Below are 15,833 nucleotides of genomic sequence, written 5' to 3'. Positions count from 1 at the left end.
GTGGGACAAAGTAAAACAACAGTGGAAACAGAGAACAGAATCATGAATCAAATTAAAAATGGATGTGAAAAAGATGAAAGCTTTATACATTTACTCCAGGTGGACCACAGGGTTGGTGATAGGCCTTTAACCAGTGAACCCATGTTGTCACGTGCATATCCAATTACAACATAGAGAAAATTTGTAGCCTGGTAGAAAATCTAATTTAAAGCTTGCAAAGAAACTTGACTGTATGGCTAAGAAAAAAAAAATCAATTCAGAGGATATTTGGTAAAAGGTGAAAGATTTATACAATCTAAAGAGAAACCGGAGTATGGCATGGAATATTTGGAATAGAAGATGGAAAGAAAATTAGGGCTTTGAAGTATGATTTTCCTTTTTTTTTTTTTAAAAATATTTTATTTATTTATTTGACAGAGAGAGATCACAAGTAGACAGAGAGGCAGGCAGAGAGAGAGAGAGGAGGAAGCAGGCTCCCTGCCGAGCAGAGAGCCGAATGTGGGGCTCGATCCCAGGATCCTGGGATCATGACTTGAGCCGAAGGCAGAGGCTTTAACCCACTGAGCCACCCAGGCGCCCCTGAAGTATGATTTTCTTAAAGAAGGTAGAAAAAGTACACTATGCAATTAAATAGGTTTTCTTCTTTTAAATTTTTGCAGCTGGCTGAGAGGCACAGGTGTAGGTCAGAGAATGAAGGCTAAAGGTGACAAAAACATTTATTTCCCCTAGGCTTATAAGAAGAAAAGCTCTTGGGGCGCCTGGGTGGCTCAGTGGGTTAAGCCGCTGCCTTCGGCTCAGGTCATGATCCCAGGTCCTGGGTTTGAGCCCCACATAGGGCTTTCTGCTCAGCAGGGAGCCTGCTTCCTCCTCTCTCTCTGCCTGCCTCTCTGCTTACTTGTGATTTCTCTCTGTCAAATAAATAAAATCTTAAAAAAAAAAAGAAGAAAAGCTCTTATGTGAGTTAACACTGCTTTATGAATTCTTCCTGTGAAGATTGCACTTACTTTTCATCAACGTGAGAAAAAAACAGTGGACAAGAAAAAATAGTAAACGGTAGCAGTAAATATGGAATTAGATTTCAACTAAAGTAATATGCTAACGTACGACACTTTTTAAAAATAATCCGAATTAAAATATCAGGTTAGAAATGCCTTGGGGAAAACGTGGGCATTGATCTGATGGCTAAAACCTGTAAAGGTCACATACTTCTAAATATTAATTTTACTCTGAAATGTCCGTTTTCTATTTACTTACTTCAAAAATCTTCCTCTCTCCTTCCGTTTATCTTCAAATAAAAGATGAACAGCTACACCTCAGAAACCGCCAAACATAGTGAAGAAAGACTTGGGAGAAAATTTTCACCTGGCTTTTTTCCAGGTGCTGCTAGAAAGCAAAGTTTAACTTGCCTTAACTACAGAATGGACGAGGTCAGAGATTGTTTTATCAACGGTATTAGATGCAATGGCAAAGAAAATTTCTATTATCTACTCGAGACCCATGGAAGTAATTGGGTTTCATCAAGAAATTGATGAATATAAATATTTCCATGGATATGGAGCGTTATGTAGACATGTAGAGATATGACTCTATAAATGTGTAGTGTCCCCCATGATCCAGCTGATACGCATTTCTCTCGTGGTTCTTCTACTGAAGAGCAAGAGAAAGGAGAGGACATTCCTCCCGCAAATCCAGCCCGTTTACGTAACTCGTTTTGCAATCAGCATTAAGGCTAGCACGGCCCAGAGCAAGCCAGAGTGATGAGGCTGATTGGTTGCGCACAGGAGCGCCAGGGTGTGGGCTGTGCGCTCTCGCCTCACTCCCAGGGACGCAGGAAACCCGGGCGCATTCGAGCAGCCGCTCCTCCCGGCTATAAGAAGCCGAGTCCGTTCGTTGTTCGTGTCTGACCGGTTTTTCCTTTACAATCTCAATTCTTCCAAAATTGACATCTTGGTGGATGGTCCGAAGGAAAGCCCGAGGTAGGGGCGAGCGAAGCTGAGGGCCAGATGGGGACAAGTTCGCAGGAAGGGTCGGGCTCCCCAATTTCCTGAGTTGGGTCTCCGTGGGAGAAGGGCTTCGGAGAGGAGGGAGGGGAAGATTCCTCTTAGCAAGTCCCCTGGGACGCTCCTGGAGCACCCCAGCCCGGCGCGGTCCGGAGAGCGGGTTTCCCAGCCAGCCGCAGGTGCGCGGGACAACATCACCGCCCCGAGAGGAGCCCGGACCGAGAGCCCCGGAGGCGTCGGCCAAAGTCCAGGATGCGCCGAAGCCCTCCAGCTGCCAGCGTGGACTATTGTCACCTCCGCCTCCTGCGGGTTCCCCATCTGACCCATGGCCTGTGGTTTCTCCTCAGGTCACAATGGATCCTGAAGGTGGCCGTAATGGAAGAGCAGAGAAGAACTTCTTGAAAATGGGCAAAAAAAGGTAGCCAGTTGTTTCACTTTCATACTGTGCGTGGCTTGAGAAATTTGGGAGATGGATTTCTAGTCTCCAGCTCTGAAATAAAAGAAGATGGTATTTTTAACCTTAAACGCAAATGGTTTTTCTGCAGAAGTTCACTGGCTGAGCGGAGGACAGCGTTTACGCATTCCCACGGCTTTGGCGAGTTTCTTTCTCAGCCTTCCTGCCCCTGACACGCCACTGCTCTCACATCCTTTTCTGTGGTTCATGAACTTTCTGCTTTATGAGCGCTGTTGCTCGCCCACGTCCCCGGACATGTGCTGCTTGTGCTCTGCTCCGTGGTCCAGTCTCTTGCTTCCGGTAAAACAAACATTCTGGTCACAGAAACATTGCATGTTTGTGGCATGGCAGATGGGACAGAAAGCCAAAAACCACATGTAGGAGTTAAACGTGGGTTTTTGTTGATGTTGTTGTTGTTTTAAAGGAAATGCATATCTGACACTTGTAGAATAAATTCTGAAAAAAGAAGACTGCAGGATCAAGGAAGCTGCTAGCCTCGTGTGTAATCATTGGTAATGGAACCACATAGGGAAATGTTAAGTAAATTTTGATCACAGTGTCCATACAGGAAATTTTAAACTTTGCTCCATAGGTTCATTCTTAGTTGTAAATTGTAATAATTAAAAAAAACTAAAAGAAGTTAGTATATTATTATTAGGAACCAAGCTTTTCAATGTAAAAGAAAAATATAAGTAGGGACAGCAAAGAAGGTTTTAACAACAATATTAAATTTGAACTGTACTTCAGTATGAACTCACGAGTTTTTTAAAATAGTTCACTTTCTATCCACTGAAGGGGACAGTAGCAGTGAGTACACTTAGTGCCAGATCTTGGTTTCTGAATACCATTCCTCACTAAATGGAAGCTGTACTCCCTGGAGAAATGGCTAATTATTACAACCATGTATGTTGGGATTGGGGGGGGCACATACAAAAATGAACCTGGACTATTTTGTTGTTCAAAAAGAACACAAGAGCTGGTTTCACTGTACTTGATTGTGAAATACTGTATACAGTATAGTCCATGAATCTTTAATAAAATTCTGAAATGAAGAGGAAAACAAAAAAGGTGGGAAAAGGTAGTGAGAATAAAGGAATATTTTTTGCAGAAAAATGCCAGCTAACTTATTGGAACTTGCATTGTTATCACTGACTAGGCAAGTGTTGTTATGGATCTCAAACCATTTGGAGAAAAGTTGTATCTAAGAATTATCCCAACTGTTTGCTAGGCAAAAAGAAAGTGAGGATTTTCAGTGGAGAGATTTTTGCAGTTAGCGATCTTAACCTAGTGATCAGATCTAGTATCACTCATAGTGGAGTCCTGTGTTAGTGACAGGACACCACCTAGGAAGTATGTTTGCAAAAACATTTTGGTCTGAACCCTGTCAAGCTTCTAGACTGATGCTGTCCAATAGAAATATAATGTAAGCCCCATTTGTAATTGTTAATTTGCTAGTAGTAACATTAAAAAACTAAAAAAGAAACAAGTGAAATTAATTTTGAAAGTATGTTCTAAAGAAGCTGGAATATCTAAAATATTTCTATATGTAATCAGAATTATTAATAATACAGTTTACATTCTCTTTTTCATACCAAGTTCTCAAATCAGCTGTGCATTTTATACTTACACACATCCCAATTTGGACTCAGTTTGACACTGACCTATCCAGATGCGGGTCAGTCTACAAAACATCTTATTACTATAAAAAGTCAATGTGGTTGGAGGCAGCAGAAGGACTTCTAGATTTAAAAAAAGAGACTGGGGCGCCTGGGTGGCTCAGTGGGTTAAAGCCTCTGCCTTTAGCTCGGGTCATGATCCCAGGGTCTTGGGATGGAGCCCCACATCAGGCTCTCTGCTCAGTGGGGAGCCTGCTTCCCCCTCTCTGTGCCTGCCTCTCTGCCTACTTGTGAGCTCTTTCTGTCAAATAAATAAAATCTTTTAAAAAAAAGATAGAAAAGAGATAAAGAGACAAAACCATCCAATATCATATGTGAACCTTGATTATATCTAAGTTCAAAATCAGAAAAGGAAAAACCTATAGAAAACATTCTTAGGAAATTTGACAGTAGATTGGATATTAGTTGATATAAAAATTGCTATTTTCTGAAATGTGAAAATGGTAGGAAAATGTGAAGTGCCACGATGTTTGCAAGTTACTTTCAAATGGCTCAGCAAAATATTAATGATGATAATGTGTACTTACTTACACAGATAAAGAACATATGGTCAAAATGTGAACAATTGTTGAGTCTAGGTGAATTTTGTGTGGGTAGTCATTATCAGTGTTTTTTTTTTCAATTTTTCTATTTTAAAGTTTTCCTAATGAAAATATTCATATACACAAAAGGAAAAAACCTCTGCATAGTGGAAGGGAGATATTGCTTTTTTTGTTTTTAGGTTGTTTGTTTTGTTTGATACCTTAAAGAACTATGTCCTTAATATACAACCACTTAGGGGGTGCGCCTGGGTGGCTCAGTCCTTAAGTATCTGCCTTTGGCTCAGGTCATGATTCCAGGGTCCTGGAATTGGGCTTCACACTGGGCGTCCCTGCTCAGCAGGGAGCCAGCTTCTCCCTCTGCCCCTACTTGTGTTACCTCTCTTGCTGTGTCTTTCTCTGTCAAACAAATAAATAAAATATTTTTTAAAAAATACTCAACCACTTAGGGATATTGGAGTAAGAAGTACTGAGGTTACGTGGAAGGAGATGGTAAAGACATGTGTTGGAGCCTGCTCATACCTTCATTTTATTATTGCTTCTTACCATGCCTATAGACTTCTTTTAAACACAAAATTGTGGGTTTTTTAGGTGAGAAATTCTTACTAAGCTGTGTTCATCATCACTGATTTTAATTATTCTCGGTATAACCATATATTTTCCCCTAGTCTTATTGAGATATAATTGACATACAGCACTATGTAAATTTAAGGTATACAGCTTTATGGTGTGACTTATGTATATTGTGAAATGATTATCACACTATGTTTAGTTAACATCTAGCATCTCATACACATACAATAAAAAAAAAAGCGAAAAAGACTTTTTTCTGCTTGTGATTAGAACTCTTAGGATCTACTCATAACAACTTTCCTATGTATCATATGGCACTGTTGACTTTACTCATCCTGATGTACTTTACATCACTGGGACAGCCTTATCTTTGCAACTTTGGATCAAATTCTTCTCGTCTCCACGCCCTGTCAGCCTCTGATAACCACAAATCTTATCTCTTGTTCTGTGAGTTTTTTTTTTTAACTATATGTTCTAATTTGGAATTAAAAGGAAGCATGTGGCTTTGCTAATATGTATATTGGTTGGGTGATAGTATCATTTGGAATCTATGTATTTCTAAAGGTCTGATAAGAGACTTGCTTTTTATAAGTCCTGCGTTTCAAGCTGATGAGGATAAATTAATGATCTAGTAGGGATGAGATATCAATGTGGAAATGTATTTCTATATAATGCAGTATCCTAGAAGTCTGAGGTTGCCCTGAATAGTAGCTTAATGTTTAGGGGACAGGCTTTTCCGTTTAAACTTGGCTTTGTTCCAGCTGTGTGACCTTGGGCAAGTTCCTGAACTCTCTTCACCTGCAGTTTTCTCAGCTCTGACAGAAGGACAAAAATGTGCCTGCCTCACAGAGATTGAGATAAGATTAAATGAGAATGGGTATGGGAAGTGTTTACTTAGCCAGTATTTGAAATATTATAAAATTTCCAGAGTAGGAGCAGTTTTAGAGAATGAAAAAATAAATAAAAGGCTTGGAGCTAAAATTCAATTATGTGTGACTGCTTTTTTCCTCTCATCCTGGTTCCAGAGATACTGAAACCATGCTTTATTGGGAATAGGGTGGGACCAATTCTGAAGAGTTATGTTTGTGTATTTTGTGTGTTTTCATGTCCGTCTAACATCACTTTAAAGCCAAATATGGAGTAAGCTGTGGATTTTTTTTTTCCTTTAGAAGTCTCTTCAATTCTTTGACCTCGCTTAGAGTAAAGAACAAAGACAAAGACGAATTTACTTTTGAACTTGAAAATCTGTATGAAAATCATGTAATTCTTCTCTGGAATAGTCTTTAGTTTGCACATATGAAAATAAAGAGGCAGAGGCTGCTTTCGGTCAGTTGGCTTTCATGTTCTAGGTGGCTGTTACACAGAGTGGAAAACAGCTTATAGCTAGAGTCATTTGAATCTGGGCTCAAAGTAGTAATCAGCCTTCTTATTCCTGAGGACAGCTTTCTGACAGTTTACAGACCATCTTTTTTGATCATAGCTTTTCTAGATTGAATTTATTGCCTTAATGGTACATTTAGGGCTCCAGATTTCCTTTCAGAATTAGATTGACTGATAGAGAATGATTTAATTACCTTTCTTCTTAGGTTAGTTTATGCCCAGCTTCTGATTGCCACCACTCTCCATTCGTAGAAAGACTGAGGATAATATGTAGGTAGTATATCTATGTAGATAGAATATCTACTGCTAGCATTGCTTAGATGATGATTAAGAGAATTAACTCTGGAGAATATGAGTGATTTTCTAATTACAGGTCTTCCTTAACTTAGGTATTTCCCCCAGCCCCATTTTGTTAGTTAAAAATATCGTAAGTTGATGTGATCAAGGAAGGCCTTGACTGTGACCAGAAGGCAGCAGACATAAAGACCAAGCCTCCAGGAGGCTCTGTGGAGCCAGATGGCAACAGAGGAGCAGCCAGACTTGAGCAGAATGCAACGGCGGTGGGGGGAGACGGGGCGCGGGGCATTACAGGCTATGCTCTTCCCTCAAACCAGTCAACAACAGTCAAGTGCAGCCCTGGGGCCCAGTGGGAGAGTGCAGGGCTTGGGTCTAGCTCACAATCACTTCCCCTCTCGGAATCTTGGCTGCCTTAAGTCTCAAATGAAAGTTATACAGCAGAGCTCCTTTTTATCTGTAATGAGCTCTCAACACTTTGCTTTTTGCTGTTCTAGTATTAATTGTTACCCCCATTAAGGTCTAACAGGCTGGGGATGCTTTGTAAAGGGTCTTCTCTCCTGATAAAAGGAACAACATAAAAAAGAAATGCTGTCAAAATATTAGATAGGCCTTTTACAACCCAAACCCATAGTCAGCATCTTATGATTAGCATTTATGTGTTCAATAATACTTACTGACCATCTGCTCGACAGAAGGCACAGGGCTGAACTAGAACTAAAGGATAATCAAGAGAGACTTGGTCCCTAACCTCTGAAACTTTCAGTGAGGCAAGAGCCAAAGAGAGCACCTTTCTCTCTTCTCCTGCAAGACACTGCCCTTTACAATGTCCAGTGTCAAATGGCTGGATCCTACATAATCCAAATTTCTCTTAATCACTAAATCTTCTACCTACAAATACATCTTAAAAAAAAAAATCATAAGTTGAAAATGCCTTTCATACACCTAACCTATTGAACATCATAGTTTAGCCTAGCCTACCCTACATGTGCTCAGAACACTTACATTAGCCTATAGTTGGGCAAAATCATCTAACGAAAAGCCCGTTTTGTAACAAAGTGTTGAATATCTCATGTAATTTACTGAATACTGTACTGAAAAACAGCATGGTTGTATGGGTACAGAATGATTTTAAGTGTATGGGTTGTTTACCCTTTTGATCTCATGGCTGACGGGGAGCTGTCAGTCACTGCTTCTGCCCAGCATCGAGAGAGTGCTGTACTGCATATTGGTAGCCCAGGGAAAACATCCAGCTTCCTTACCGGAAGTAGATGCATAACCCTTTCTCAGCATCCAAAAGTCAAACCATTGTACATTGGAGACTGTAGAATGAAAACAGTAAGTTCTCTTATGTTCTTATTATTTTTAAAGGTTTTATTCGTTTGAGAGAAAGAGCACAAGCAGGAGGGTGGGGCAGAGGGAGAGGGAGAAGCACACTCCCCGTTGAGCAGGCAGCCCAACACAGGGCTTGATTCCAGGACCCCGGGATTATAACCTGAGCCAAAATCAAATGTTTAACCATCCAAGCCTCCCAAGCATCCTAGTATTATTTTTAATAATTGCAAAAGTTGTATGTCTGTGGATTCATCATAGAAAATTAGGAAATACCAAAGGTGCAAAGAAGAAAATATTTTGATAGAAATCTCAATACCCAGTGATAATCACATATACAGATTTCTAAAATACATGTAAATATTTTTAAACTTCATAAATGGGATCATACTATTAACATATGTTTTTATGGAATAATATAGATGTGTTTCTTTGTCTTATTTGTTATTAAATATAGGATCTATGTTCATTTGGTCATTTAAAAATCTATGTAATTTTAATAGTTTTGTGTAATCCTATTACTATTTTTCAGTAAAAAAGAGGAGAAGAAAGAAAAGAAACCAACTGTCAGTATGTTTGCAATGGTGAGTCTGAATTTACTTAGTGATCAGATTGCTTGGGAAATTTGACTTCTTCCCTAGAAAAGAGATATTTCATCTGGTATAATAATTGTCTTGGAGCATATCTTAATGAAAAGGTGAAATGAATAGGTTTAAGTTAGCTTGTTTTCAGTGGAATGCCAGTCATGGAGTATTATGATTGAGCCTCAACAGCTACTCTTCTTGGCCTACATTTCAGTGTTCTGCTAATTTTTTTATGTGGCTTGTGGTCTGTTATCTATGCAAGCACTTTTCCTGTGATTGGTCTCAGCCACTAGGTAGAGTGTGGTTCTAACAGGATACAAGTTTCCTTGTCATCATTGGCTCTCAAATTCTGGCAGGTTTGAGGTCAAAGTCTCAGGCACCCAAGAAACAGAAGTTAGCAATGCATTATTTATGACTATGAACCTAGTACCTATCATCATTTCTCTGTGCTGAATAACTAATAATCTCTAATTTGAAAACCTTTATAAAATTCTTCATCTCATTTTCTGGTTGCATGGTCATTGCTTAGAAATTTTTCTTGTGTCAGATTTGGAATAAGATAGGGATTTAAAGCTGTGGATGGATGATGGTCTCTCTCTACCTGGGTCCTTCTTTTATTCTTTCCCAAGAACCTGTAACACTACTGAACAAACGAAGTCTGGCAGTGAGTACATACTTTATAATTCAGTCATAACACATCAGATGTTTTTTAAAAGTTGGTGGTGGGGGAGGGGTAGGCTGTCTTATAAAGCAGATATTAGCAAATTGACTATAAAATCTTACATGGTCATCTTCTTGCCATAAAGTTGCTCTGGCTATAGTTTCACCTTTTGTCCTATCTCTCCTTTCTTTGGAATATTTTGGGAATGAAACTATATGTTTGGGTCATTCTCAAAAAGACACCGATGGGGGGTGGGGGGTGCCCAAGTGGTTCAGTAGGTTAAATGTCTGATTCTTTATTTCAGCTCAGGTTCATGATCTCAGGGCCTTGGGATTGATCCCCATGTTGGGCTCCATGCTCAGCTCGGAGTCTGCTTGGGATTTTCTTTCTCCCTCTCTCTCTGCTCCTCCCCTGCTCATGCTTGCCCTCTCTTTTTCTCTAAAATAAATAAATCTTAAAAAAAAAAAAAAAAGACTACTCAGGTGACCAAGGGGCAGTTTTTGTTTTATACTTCATTCTTATTTATTAAAAGAATCTTTTATGTTAAAAGATATATATATATATATTTGGTCTATTCCCAAGATTTAATTTCAGTTTTGTCATTTTGAGACCAAAATGTTTGTCTTTTGTGGTTTAGTTTTTATTATTTGTAGCTTAAATTAAAAAAAAAAAGTCTCATTTTTGGGGTGCCTGGGTGGCTCAGTAGGTTAAAGCCTCTGCCTTCAGCTCAGGTCATGATCCCAGGACCCTGGGATCGAGCCCCGCATCGGGGTCTCTGCTTGGCTGGGAGCCTGCTTCCCTTCCTTTCTCTCTGCCTGTCTCTCTGCCTACTTGTGATCTCTGTCTTTCAAATAAATAAAATCTTTAAAAAAAAAAAAGTCTCATTTTAGAACAGATCTAGGGATCTAACAGATCTAGGGACACCTGAATGGCACAGTCATTAAGCCTCTGCCTTCGGCTCAGGTCATGATCTCAGGGTCCTGGGATCCAGCCCCGCATTGAGCTCCCTGCTCAATGAGGAGCCTACTTCTCCCTCTCCCACTCCCCCTGCTTGTGTTCCCTCTCTCACTGTCTCTCTCTGTGTCAAATAAAAAAAAAAAAACTTTTAAAAAAAGAAAATCTAATCTAATATAGAGAGGTAATACTATCAATACAATTTAAGCCACCGAAGAGTAAAAATCTGGAGTTTAAGTGTGAGGGAATAACAGCACATACAATACTATATGCCATGTGTTGTCCTAAGTACATAAAACTCATTTAACTATTACAACTCCCTTTGAGATACATACTACTATTACTCTAATCTTTCAGGTGAAGAAACTGAGTCCAGACATACTAGCTTGCCCACTCGGTACACAACAGGGCCAGGATTCAGACCTGTGAACTTCATGTTCTCAATCACATTGCTCAGGATAGCATACAAGGAATATACTGCAAGCCTTTTGAGGAAGAGTTGTGTTATTTATGTGGCTTTTCCTCATGTCTTTTTCCTGAGGAGCTGACACAGAAAACTGAACTGAACTTGTATGTAAAACTTAAAGACATGAGGACACATTCAGAACTTTTCACAGTATAGTGCTGATGTTATCAGCTAAGACAAAAACTCATGTGTCAGGGCCCCCCCAAGACCCCAGGTTCGATGATTTCACTCAGAAGAGAGACACTCAGGACTCAGCATATTGTCCTACTTATAATACTCATGGCTACGATTTATTACAGCAAAAGGATACAAAGCAAAATCAAAAGGGGAAAAGAAAAGAGCGAGGCAGAAGTCCAGGAGAAACAAGGCATAAGCTCCCCTGAGTCTTTGCCCAGTGGAGTGACACTTAAATTGGGACAACTGTGAAATGCTATCAGACTAGCTCATTAGAAACTCAGCACTCAAAATTTGTGCTAGGGGCTGATCATATAGGCTTGGCATATACCAGAATTCCAGACTCATAGAAGGAAGGCAGGTATTCAGCATAGAACACCTATGCCAAATAATTTGGCCACTTTTATCAGTTAACCCCAACCCCAAATCCAAGTTCTAGATGCCCTCTAGATGCCAGCCTTGAATACAGGTCTTTCGAAACTGCAAGTCTTCAGCTTACAGTATTAACTTCTACTATGAGACTTTTTGGCAGTCTTGAGAAAGTGATCAAAAAGAGGTAGGTGATATTCAAGTTTTTCTACAAGCATTTTTTAAAAATACTGGGCCTTGTTTCAACAGAACAAGAAACATAAAAGTAGAATAAAATCAAGGCAAGTAAGGAAACGGAACAGATGGAAATCAGGACAGGAAAAATACCAGTGGGGCTGTGGTTCCTACACATAGCACTCCTGAAAGATTACATGCTCTTGCCAGAAAGGTGCGGTGGTTTCGACTCTGAACGTTCTACTTCATGCATCTTATTGAAAAACTAATTTTTTAAAATAGATCTATTACCTATCTAGTGCTTCCTCTGTGCCACGGACTTGTTAAGCACAGTGACCCAATAACCTACGAGGTTGCATTGACCTTACACTAGATGATGAAACAGACTCAGACAAGTTAAGCAATCCACTCACAGTCACAGATTTACGTAGCTAGTAAGAGGGCAGGTCCAGAATTTGCCACAATCTGCTTACTCCAGAGCTAGAGGGTTTTTTTTTTTTTTTTTAAAGATTTTATTTATTTATTTGAGACAGAGAGCACGCATGCATAGACAAGCAGTGGGAGGGGCAGAGGGAGAGGGAGAAGCTGAATCCCGACTGAGCAGGGAGCCCGACGCAGGATCCGAGGACCCTGAGATTATGACCTGAGCTGAAGGCAGATGCTTAACCCACGGAGCCACCCAAGTACCCCTCCAGAGCTAGAGCCTTTAACAACTTGAATTATTTATGATAGTTTATGATTGGTTAAGCTTTTATCTGCCTGGAATCAAAGAGTCTTTTTCTTTATGCCATTATCTTCTGGCCACCTGGTCATTCATCATTGGAGACTTTAGCACCAGGCTCAGGGTCTCCCTTTCCGCTCTCAGAGCTCCTACTATCTTGCATAAGTTTTATGGTGTTCTGGATAATGGCTCCTTGACTTTCACAGGTACAATCATCTATTTCCCCCCTTCACACCAGCCATCTGCTTGTACACTTATATCCTTTATTGTGTTTTGAAACTGTTGTGCCCCTGGAGTGACCTATTGGAAGAGCAGCTTAAATCAGTTGGCCATCTCCTTTCTTTTCAACCTGCTCACTATTCTCTCTGGGTATTTGGCCCATTGCCCCACCATTTTTCCAGCAGCCGCTTCTCTTGCTCAAACTAAAAACATCCTTTTACATGTTATCCAAACAGCATCACGGTCTGCTTTCTTGCTTTCTTTCGCCTGATCGTTGTCACACACCTCACAACAGGTATATTCCCAGCCAGAATCCTACCCCTCCTCTTCTCACTGGCTAAGTCAAACCTCTACACTTTTCAAATTTCCCACTTCTCTTCTTCCCCCTTTGGTGGATGAGCTCTTCTTGTATTTCACAAACAGAATATACAAGCCTGTCTCTCCCTGGGTCAGATCCTTCCTCCTTCCTCCTAAGGTAACAGAGGAAGAATCTGGTTCTTTTTTTTTTTTTTTAAGATTTTATTTAGTTATTTGACAGAGATCACAAGTAGGCAGAGAGGCAGGCAGAGAGAGAGAGGAAGGGAAGCAGGCTCTCTGCTGAGCAGAGAGCCCGATGTGGGGCTCGATCCCAGGACCCTGAGACCATGACCCGAGCTGAAGGCAGCGGCTTAACCCACTGAGCCACCCAGGCGCCCCAAGAATCTGGTTCTTAAAACTAATCACTCATCAGGGGCATCTGCATGTCTCTGTCAGTTAAGCACCCGACTCTTGATTTCAGCTCAGCTCATGATCTCAGGGGCGTGAGATCAAGTCCCATGTCAAGCTCTGTGCTGAGTGTGGAGCCTGCTGAAGATTCTTTCCCTCTCACTCTGCCCCTCCCCACCCCCACACTCTCTCACACTCTCTTAAAAAAAAAAAAAGTAACTCACCCATTTGTACCTTGAGTCCCACATCCTCTGCCTTCTCAAGGACTTTACATTACTATTATTATTATCCTTTCTCTTCTGTATCTACAGTCTCTCCCTCCCTTCTGGGTCTTTCCCGTTGGCATTTACATGGGAGGTGTCTTCACTTTCCCCAACAGCATCCTTCAAGCCACTCCTCTCTTGCTTGCTTCGCACACAGGCCTGCCTTTACTTGTGTTAGTTTTACTTTGCATTCATCTCTTAACATATTATAACTTGGCTTCTGTTCCTACCGCTCACCAAAGTCAGTAGACATGTGTTGATTCCATCTTGACTTTTTAAGTAGTGCTTGATCTCTCCACCATGCTCATCTCTTGGTGTCCATGATGCGATAATCTGCTGATTTTGCTCTTATCTCTCTTTAAATTTTTTTTTAAGATTTTGTTTATTTATTTGACAAAGAGCATGAGCAGGGGGAGGGGCAAAGGGAGAGGGAGAAGCAGGCTCCCCACTGAGCAAGGACACCCCACCCCACCCTCGTGACCCGCCCCCCTCCCCGGCCAGGATCATGACCTGAGTCAAAGTCAGACATTTAACTGACTGAGCCACCCAGACACTCCTCTCTTATGTCTTTTGTTCTTTTGTCCTCTTAGTTTGTGAGGTTAAGGTTCTTGAACCCACGACTCAGTAATGGAGTGGACGTTTTCATACTTTCTTTTTTTTTTTTTTAATTGTGTTATGTTAGTCACCATAGAGTACATCATTAGTTTTTGATGTAGTATTCCATGATTTATTGTTTGCATATAATACCCAGCATTCCATGCGAACTGTGGCCTCCTTAATACTCACCACCAGGTTCACCCATCCCCCTACCCCCTCCCTTCCAAAACTCTTGTTTGTTTCCCGGTGTCCATAGTCTCTCATAGTTCATCTCCCACTCCGATTCTCCCCCTTCACTTTTCCTCTTCTCCTAATGCCCTGCATGCTATTCTTTATGTTCCACAAATAAGTGAAACCATATGATAATTGACTTTCTTTGTTTGACTTATTTCACTTAGCATAATCTCCTTTCACATAGACATTTCCAAATTCATGCAAAACTTTACCTGTTTCAGTTTCATTCCACACAGTTTTAGTATCTTCTATCCATTTGCAGTGGTTTCCTTTACCATTTGTAGTTACTTTTGTTCCTCCATTGAGGACGTTGGCATGTAATTGCTTCTACTTCTCTCACTTATGCTCTCATCATTCTTCTCGTTGGGTAACCTTAATAATGACTCCTTGGCCTGATGTTCTTTGACCTTTTCAGTTCCAGCAGCCTTCACTCCTGCTCTAGTAAATTATACTTGTGAACACGGACCTTGGGTTTATCACCTGGGAGGACTTCCATCTAAGAAGCTATAAACTCAAAGGTGTCAGTCTTCAACTTTTCAGCCTCAATATTTGATTCCTTTTGTCTTTGTTATCCTTTTTGGACTTTGTGTACTTATTTACTATTGCTTTTGTAATAAAGCATCACGAATTTAGTGTCTTAAAACAACACAAATTTATTACCTTATAGTTCTGGGACCCGAAGTCTCACTGGGCTAAAATCAAGGTGTCAATAGAGCAGGATCCCTTCTGGAGACTCAAGATAGAATGCTTCCTTCCCCCCTCTCAGTTTCTAGAGACTGCCTGCCCTCCTAGACTTAAGGCCTCTTCCTGCATCCCTCCAACCTCTTCAGTCATCATTTTTCCTGCTGAGTCTGAACCCAACCCACCCCCCACTCCCTCTTATAAGTATCCTTGTTTTTACATTTGGTCCACTTGGATAATACAGGATCTATAATACAGGCCCTATCTCAAGATCCTTAGTATCTGTAAAGTCCCTTTTACCATGTAAGGAAACATTCATAGTTTCCTGGGATTAGCATATGGACCTGTTAATGGAGCAGGGGCATTATTCTGCCTACCACACCTGGTCAAGGCTTTGCTCTCTCAACCACTCTCTATTGCTGGTCCCCTTACTCCATTTCTGCTCTTCTGAAAGCCATTCTATCCATGGTAGCCACATAAAATCTTCTCAGTTCCTGCCTTTCCTTTGTATTTAGTTGGGAAGTTTAGAGTAAAACCCAGACTCATTCATCTGGCTGGAAAGGCCCTGTGTAATCTGTCCTCTGGCTCATCTCTGATCTCATTGCAGACAAATCTCCTGTACTCTGTCCTTGCCACAGTGATCATTCTGTTTGGTCCTTGAGATATACAGAGCTTTTGTTCACCACAGGACCTTTGCATTTGCTTTTCCTGCCTGAAATGTTCTGTCTCCAGATCATCAAGAAACTAACTATATCCTTCCTGTCATTGAGGTCTTAGCTCAGA

The 15,833-nt window shown here is 40.7% G+C and overlaps 1 protein-coding gene across 3 annotated transcripts in view; it reads left to right on the top strand.

Annotated features, from left to right (window-relative positions):
- Positions 1 to 1,798: 1,798 nt before the first annotated feature.
- LOC125080471 (ATP-dependent translocase ABCB1) overlaps positions 1,799 to 15,833 on the top strand; it is a 110,130-nt gene continuing 96,095 nt past the window's right edge. The window contains exons 1-3 of one of the 3 annotated variants that reach the window (XM_047694337.1): positions 1,799 to 1,976; positions 2,348 to 2,418; positions 8,781 to 8,832. In XM_047694337.1, the coding sequence (XP_047550293.1) occupies positions 2,354 to 2,418; positions 8,781 to 8,832 (117 nt within the window). In that variant the 5' untranslated portion in view covers positions 1,799 to 1,976; positions 2,348 to 2,353. Of the gene's footprint in view, positions 1,977 to 2,347; positions 2,419 to 8,778; positions 8,833 to 15,833 lie in introns of those variants that run through there. The other 2 variants (XM_047694335.1, XM_047694336.1) reach the window with 2 other exon arrangements.

The sequence above is a fragment of the Lutra lutra genome, chromosome 11 (genome assembly GCF_902655055.1).
Source record: "Lutra lutra chromosome 11, mLutLut1.2, whole genome shotgun sequence".
Taxonomy (NCBI): Eukaryota; Metazoa; Chordata; class Mammalia; order Carnivora; family Mustelidae; genus Lutra; species Lutra lutra.
This window is presented reverse-complemented; position numbering and strand designations above follow the sequence as displayed.